This window comes from Habropoda laboriosa, unplaced genomic scaffold (assembly GCF_001263275.1).
Source record: "Habropoda laboriosa isolate 0110345459 unplaced genomic scaffold, ASM126327v1 scaffold301, whole genome shotgun sequence".
Classification (NCBI taxonomy): domain Eukaryota; kingdom Metazoa; phylum Arthropoda; class Insecta; order Hymenoptera; family Apidae; genus Habropoda; species Habropoda laboriosa.
Window position 1 is genome coordinate 371,479 of NW_017100408.1, and position 8,258 is coordinate 379,736.

Genomic DNA, 8,258 nt, shown 5'->3' on the forward strand with positions numbered 1-8,258 from the left:
ATCTACCTGGGTATAGCGGATATCAAAGTGGACCCGTGCGAGTGACAATCGAACGACACGCACCACCGACAGAAAAATACGGAAAGACACGCGCGAGTGGAAACGGTGTGCGCAGAGTGGTTTACGTGAAATGCCATTTTTACGACAGGTACGCAACCGGTGCGTAAGCACACAGTATACGAGGAAAGAAGAGTGTAGCGGAAAGAGAGAGAGGAAGAGGAAGAAAACGAAGCTCGCAGGCGAACATTATATACGTGGCTTGGCACCCCTTTTGCCGCTCGCGAACACAATGGGCGGCTTTGTTGAAAATTTCTGCGGGCTTTTGACCCCAGTTTTCCGCGTAACCCACCCTCCGACGTCCTCTCTCGCGCCATTTTCGCCCGTGCATTTCGTTCCCCAATACCCTGTGCCGATCGGCTCATACGCCACTGAGTTCCCATAGGAAGATTCCCGTTCCCCATTCGACGCCGATCCAGTGAAATCCGGCTCATTAAATCGCTTGACGTATTTCGAGATGGCGGCGTTCGCACGCGCTCCGAGCTCTCCTATCAAAGGATCTCAATCCCACCACCGCGGCCGAGCATTGCAATGCGTTTGCACGCGTCAAGAAATCAAATCCTCATCCCTCCTGTGCACCCTCCCTTCGCGTTATCATAATGATTATATTAAATGTAAACAGATTAGGGGATCATTTTCCGCAGATTATATTCACCCTTGGCTTTTATCCCAATTTTCGGTTCTTGATTTCGATAAATTCATTTCACCCGCTAACGTGTATCTTATGGGCAAGCTTGGTAGATCAAAAATGGCAAAATGTGATTGCGATTTAGAGATAAAAAATACGAAGATTAATCTCCTCCTCAGGGTGTCCAGCTTCAATCTCTAATCATTCGTCAATTTTTTTTCCTTCTCTACCTATTCAGATTCCGGAGAACGAAGGAGAAGAAGAAAGAGGAAGATACGAAGGTGACGGTGAAGAGAGAGGAAGGCAAGTCCCTGCCGTGACTATTTTTCAACTTCATTTCTAGACAAGGGAGATAAAAGTATGCACAGAAGGATCGATTGATGTCCCAGGCAGTAAAGCAAATTATTCAAGGAGCGCGAATCAGTTCGAACCAGCTGCAATTATTTATAAAGCGTATCCGATACAGCGTTCGCTTTATCGCCGCTAATGAGCCCTCGACGAAACAAGTAGTAAATCGTTGATGCAATTATGGTATAGGGGGCCTGTGAAAAACAAATCTCGTTAAAAGTAACCGAGGGAAAGTGGAGTCTATTAGAACCGAGCTATCGTCCTGAAAGAGAGCGAGACCGCGAAACGGATAAAACGCAGAGAGGCTGCCCTGGTCAGGTAGATCCAAAGAAGAACGAGGGAAACAAGGGAGTGAAACCGTCGAGTTTACGTACAAACGAACAAAGATTCAGGCACAAATAAAGAGACTCTCTTCCAGATTAACCGTAACCATAACGAGCGCTGCCTAACGAACAGGCGTTACGCGAGAAAAAGATCGATACCACGGACGTTCTGATTCCAGTTGTGTCCAGAGGTTGCCCTTTGCCTAAAATCCGGGTGTTCGCGTTCATCCGCGTCCTCTCTCTCTCTCTCTCTCTCTTCTCGCATTTCCGGCTTATGTCCAGAGAACGACGCGCGCGTTCGAATGAGCGCACTCGAAAAAAAATGAATACATACACCGTGCGCGCTCTCTCGATCCTCGAACAGAACGGAACACGAACGAACGAAAGCGCTTTGATCCTTTTGACGGAAGAGGAGTAGAACACGGTCCACGGCGTTCCGCCATCGAAAGAGTCAGTTTAGGTTCCGTTCCGTTTGTCACAGTAAATACTAATAAAGGTTGCCTCCGTCTATCGCTTCATTAACGAGCCGGTTGACAAACTTTTTCCAGTCTGATCGAAACGATCAGACCAGAATGCTCCTCCCCATCTGCGACCAGTCGTCAAAAGCCATACCCTAGAAACACTTTGCGCCAGCAGTTGGACAGTTTTCTCTACGATTACACCGGTCCCAACTTCCAAACGATCATCGATCATCTTTGTCTTCCACTCTCCACCTTCGATCCAGCCTTCCCCTGGGTTAATAGGAAATCGCTGTTATCGATATTCGTTAATTGGAGAGCTGACTGGTTGTCGATCGCAACGAAGATCAGGGTTTAATCGAGGATCCTGGAGAACCTCTAATTTTCTTCTTATTTTTTGCTTTGTTTTTTTCGAACAGGAGGATACTTGTTTAGCGGAGAATGTGGATCGTGAAAAATGTATTATCCAAGTGGGAGTAATGAGACTTATCAGTTGTTCCTGTTAAGACCAGTGGCGATTCAAAGTAATTACGTTAGCCTTATAACGAGCAAGAGGAGCGGCGTAATTAACACTTTAGTCAGGCTACGTCTTTTTGTAATCTACATTTGGTTGCTGCTCGTGTAATTCTGTGACAAGTTACGAAGAGACCTTATCTGAGTAAAATCACGCTAAAATTGCATTCCTTTCAAATAGGAAAGTATTGAAAATTCACTTTAAAATTTCATCGTAACGAAGCCAAACTGATCAGCAACAGGCTAAAACCACCAAAGTATCAAGTGCCTCTTTGACTACGATAAGAGCAACACGTTCGTTCGATCCACGATTCTCACCCAGAAGGCATATTATACATGAACGAACCGTCACGATTCCGCGATTCTGCATTGACGATCTTCCGCGCGTCTCTCGGTGCTCGCGCGCTTCAGTCAGAGGCGAAACCTGCACCGTTCATTGGAACTATGCTAAATACCGTCTAATGAATACATACGGGTAGCTCTCTTTGATACAAAGCTGCTCTTCGGGCTCGCATAAAGCGGCGGCCAACTATTTGCCTTGTGGTCGACAGAATTTCAACTGGTACTGAAGGATCTAATGAACCTCTGGCCTGTTCAGGGCACGACCGTTCGACCGAGGGATCGGCACCGGTCCGTCCTATGCTAATTAATTAGAATCCACAGGGAAAAAATTCGCATGGTCGTGGACATTTTGGATAATTGGCTCGTTTTCCCACGGACATTACGCTTCAAACTTTCCGTCATTTGCCTGGTTCATCGTTCGGTTTTTCAATTTTCCCCCAAACGTGCAAACCAACGCTCTCTCTCTCTTTCAAACCTACGGTATACACACACGTTCGTTTCTCGTGTTGGTGCCTGATCAGACTACCTGCGGTGGAGTGAAAAGAAGCGAGGAATTGGAAAACCGATAGTAATAGGAAGGAAAAGAGCGGTAGAGATGAGATCACGTTGCACGCAGACGCGTGAAACCGAAAACCGCGGAAATTCGGTAGGTGGCTGATCGTCGAGAGAGGTAATTAGCCCGAACCAATGAAATTAAAACGATCTTAATCCAGCGAGTTGGCGAGTTTTTTCACCCATTTACTACTCTCCCCTTCGGTAACCAGCTCTACGTTTCGCTACTACAACGTAGCCTGGCTGTCTACCGCGTGCACTTGCGCGGTAAATGGCACATAAAACGGGTCCGGCATCAGTCGATGTACGTCACCGTTTGCAAAACGAATCCTCTTTCTTTCTTTTCCTCTTTTTAAGTAAAATTTTCAAGTGACGCTTGCTTGCTCGCAGACCAACCGTACATACATACCGGGGACTCGAATCTCTAATTAATAGAATGCAGATTCATCCGCGTATTACAAGTCGCGCGAGACACGCACCAGAATCACATGGATGCGCCTTTAAGCCGCTTACGACCACTTGTACACCATGACGGAAACCACTTTTCGAGATAAGTTGTAGATCTCTAATCTCCTCTACCCTCCTCCTTTCCTTCCCATTCTCGTCCACAGACACGCGAGCCATCCTACTTTCGTCTTACGCAGAGACCGCTCGTCGAATATTCGTACGAGGACGGTACGAGTTTCTTTCTCTCCGGGCAAACTTTTTACAAGTCCGACGTTGATTAAATTCGCGGGTATGGGAGGAAATGGTACCGTGGTTGGTTAAATAATAGTCTTAGCGGTTACGTTATCAGACTAAAAGAGTCATAGAGGGGAAGATGGGGGATGAAAGAAGATGGTTCCTCGTTGGTTAACACTTTGCTCGCGACATTGAGGATCATCCGCGTCTGGCAATCTAACTCTTTAGCCGCGCACCGTTGAAATTTTTCTACGTGGAAAACCTTGCTTGGCGGTTCAATTAAAAGAAGGAATAACACTTACTTCTCTTGTTATAAAAATCGTGCAAGGCGAAAGGAATGAAAGACTGAGAAAATTGCATCTAGCTGGTTTGAAAAAAACACACAGCGTGCTTGTTACGTCGTGTATCGGTCTCAGGTTGTCACTGGCGCCAGAAGAATCGTTGAAGGGAGACGGGATGGGGAAAAAGTCATTGACAGCGTTCGACAAGTAGCGACACTTATCGCGTATTAATGATGTATTCGTACATACCACCCTGTGCATACATATATACACATAAAAGCACTGTCGATGTGTACGTTTCTCGCCGGAGAACTAGAGGAGAATGAACCCAGCTGAAATGGGGAGAGAGAGAGCGAGAGCCGGAGGTTTCATTTCCAACGAACGTTGGGAAAAAAGCTCTGGCTGTTAAGTAATTAATTTCGCGGTGCTGCGAGACTCGTTAAAAATTTGAACAACCAGCCGACCATCGATCGCCAACGCGCACGATACGAGAATACCGAATCACTGAATTTTATTTTCTGCTCTAGCCCCGTAGTCTCGTATAATTTCTAGCTCGCGGAGAACCGCGCGCTCAAGAACTGTGCAGAATCGGTCATTCTTTATTTCACGTAAACTGCACCGGTGTATAATTGTGAAAAAGTTTGTCCGAGATTATAAATGGCGGGTTGAATAATATCGCGATTTAGTTGAGAAACGTATGCACCGATTGTATGTCATGCGGCACGGAATTATAATAGAGATTCACGTCGCGCAATACTGGGGATCTGTAGAATACTCCCGACAAAAGACACTTTACTCTCAAAACGATACCGAGAGCAAACGATAAAGGGAAAATTCTTTTCATATGCAACGATGAAAAGTTCATTAAAATATTCCCCGTTTAAAATCATCAGGACGTGGGAGGAACAACGAACGGAGGAGAAAGCAACGATTTATACCAAGCACTCCAACGTTTCGCAAATTTCCTGATACATACTTGCCGGAGCAAACGACGTGGACAATTTTGCGCGATGCTCCTTGATGGGATATTTAAACGAGCGTAGAACCAAGACAGAAAGCCGCTTTACGCGGAGACAGTTCGAACTTGGACGCGCCGAAAACGCATCTCGTCGCGGGATATGGGACGTCTGGGAAATGAATTCGCCCGGCGGATATATACGTTGCTCCGTTAAGTCTTCTACGTGGTTCGAATTCTCTAAGAGACGCAAGTTGCCCGCGTGCAAGTGGGATCCGCGGCATGTGCTGTACATTTTACGACTCTATCGCGGACCGCGACGTCACTTGTGTCGTGGAATAACGAGTCTGACTGGACCGAGCCAGTTCTCCAACTAACAGAATATCGCTATCGTCCACTCTGAAACCTGGACGTTCCTTTAAAACCAGCCTTCTAAGAGAGCCAAAAAAAAAAAAGAACGGACAATTAAAACGATTAAGACGATGGTGAGCAAGTTGCAATCGAACATGCTAATCTCACGCGAGGCAGAACGGTGGAACTGGCGAGGAGTGTGACGCAGAAACGAGAACGATAGAGGTTTACGTATTCCGTAGCTAATGCTATGGCATAGTAGATGCGGTGAAGAGCCTTTCGAATCCACGTGCTAGTTGAATCGAACGTGTGGTCGAAGTAGATTGGTCGAAGAGATCAGTAAAGTGGCCGGTGGTCTCTCCCGTGTTTCGTGAACTTTAATCAGACGGGCCAAACTCCCTCTATTTCCCTGCTACACACCCTGGGTTAATGGAGCCTATCCTAGCCGACTGGTTGCCCGATATACCCTCAAGCCTGCGCGAAATCCCCTAAGCCAAAAGATAAAGTTGTAGGTGCGCTTTATCAGTTTAAAGGGATGAGCTAGTGCGTCAGTTTGCGAGAACGGGGGCTAGAAAAGTATCTCTCGCTCGACTTCGATTCGTTCTTACGTTAAGAACGTGTATTGCAGAGATCTTGAAAAGGTAGCATTGCTAGGTTGGCTACGTGTTGTGCCTGAAAGTTCGGAATGTCTGTGAAATTGAAAAAAAGACGTGCTAACACGCTTTCACAATCGGACGCCTAATGTAATTGAATCAGACACGCCGTTACCAGGCAGTCGAAACTACACGAAATACCGTATATACAACTAGAAAGGGGGAACATCTTGAAATTGAAGAGAGAGTAACCGGTATAGCCTGGGTAAAGTTTGATCAGTCGAGACCGAAGTTCGCGCGCGTCTAATCCCACTTACTTAATCACGTCCACCCATCTGTCCCCTTGTACTACGCGACTTCGAATCTCGAACGTCACGTCGTTCTATCGATGCGACGAGTGGAAAACGTTTCGGTGGAGAAACCGATACGAGTTTGGTTAGAGCTACGATAGAAACGGTGCAATCATACTCCGTATAGTATATACAGTTGAGATATTTCAACGGTGGAAGAGTTATTACAAGCGAAACGTCACTCTTATCTTAGTTTTATCGTTGGTTATAGAACGGGGGTAGGTTGTAGTTTGCCGTTTCACCGAGGGTGTGATATATACACATATTTTTGCATCGAACGAACGAGGGGAAAACGGATTATCGGGCAAACATAATTTACTTACTTTTGTTGATTATTGTTGGCGGGGGGCATAGGGGTAGGCACCCTCGGTGGCGGCACTGGTATCGCTTTTCTTCTTCCTCCACCTGTTTGATGTATGGTCGGAGTAACGCGTCCGGTCGGTGCTATCCGGCCAGCCGTTCGAGGTCTCTCTGTCCGTACTTCCATGTCGTTTCTGCAAATAATCCAAAAACGTTCGCTGTTGTCAGAACTCTGGAGATAAAACTTCTCATATTCTTCTTCTCCACTTGTTTTACCTCTTTCCTCCATGTCGACTGATTTCCACGTGTACCACTCGTTTCTCTGTCCCTTCCTTCTTCTCTCTCTCTCTCTCTCTCTCTGTTTCTCTGTTCCAACTGCACACAAGGTTCTATCCGCGAGAGAGAGAGAGAGAGAGAGAGAGAAGGAAACGGGACGATCTAGAAATTGCGACGAGGAGAAACGAGTCACGTAAAAGGCAGTCGACAAAAAAAACGAAATTATTACGAGACGCATTAGTAACCGGGACACAAAAGTGCCATTTTCTCTTGTACTCGCAAGGACAGGCAGACATCACAGGGATTGCCGGTGAACTTCGAAAGAGCGATCCCGAAAGTCGCGAGCACAGCGTGTGCTGAGTACAGAGAGAAGAGGAGTGGTGGAAACGAGATGGAGAAATCACGATGGAACGAGACAAAAATAAAAATCTCTACGGGTTTAGAGAGAGAGGAAGGGGATTTGTTTGCCACGTGCGCTCGCCAAATGCTATTCCACCTTTAAACGTTTTTAATTATTTCCTCGAACAACCTCTACCGATAATTGCACAGCGAAATAACGCGTTTTACCACGCAACTTTCTTTTCCTTTTTCTCCCTCCCTCTTCGCTCTTTTTTGCATCGCGAGCACACAATACACCGTATCGCCACTTTCGTAATCGCCGCTTTATTTAAGCGTATCATTAATTCTCCGTTATCCCCCCTTCTCTTCGTTATTTCTATCCGGCTGCATGCAACAATGTGGCCTGTCCAATTATTTTTGCCACTCTCTGCTTTGTACACACACGCACAGGAAAAGCAGTCGTTCGCGTTAAGCGAAACGCGATGCCTAGGCGAGAGCGTGTGTTCCTAATTAAGCGCATGCCCCTGCTAATTTACCTCGATAAAAACGATAGAATCTAGTCTGGTAGCTGGTACTCGAGCGTATCCCCGAGATGCTCTCCTCTCTCTCTCTCTCTCTCTCCTTCGCTTTGCTGCTGTCAAACACGCAGCATACGAAGCGCGTACGTGCGCGTAGCATTTGCGTAACGGAATTTCAATTAATGATCCGCGTGTACACGTCAGACTGCGCGAGCCATTTCAATGAGCGCTTTCAGAGTAACTCTGGCTGCCACCAAAGTGACGCCCGCGATCCTTGCCTCCACGCTCCTCCACCTCCACCGTGTCCATTCTCCACGTTTCCCACGATTTTCCCTCCAGTCGATGTAACGTCTCCACCCTCCTAATTTTACTTCCGTTTTGTTTTCTTTTCTC

At 46.6% G+C, this 8,258-nt stretch overlaps 1 protein-coding gene across 1 annotated transcript in view; it reads right to left on the reverse strand.

Moving 5' to 3' along the window:
* LOC108575456 overlaps positions 1-6,919 on the reverse strand; it is a 264,797-nt gene extending 257,878 nt beyond the window's left edge. The window contains exon 1 of the mRNA XM_017938255.1: positions 6,756-6,919. Within this exon, the coding sequence (XP_017793744.1) occupies positions 6,756-6,919 (164 nt within the window). The remainder of the gene's footprint in view (positions 1-6,755) is intronic.
* Positions 6,920-8,258: the final 1,339 nt, after the last annotated feature.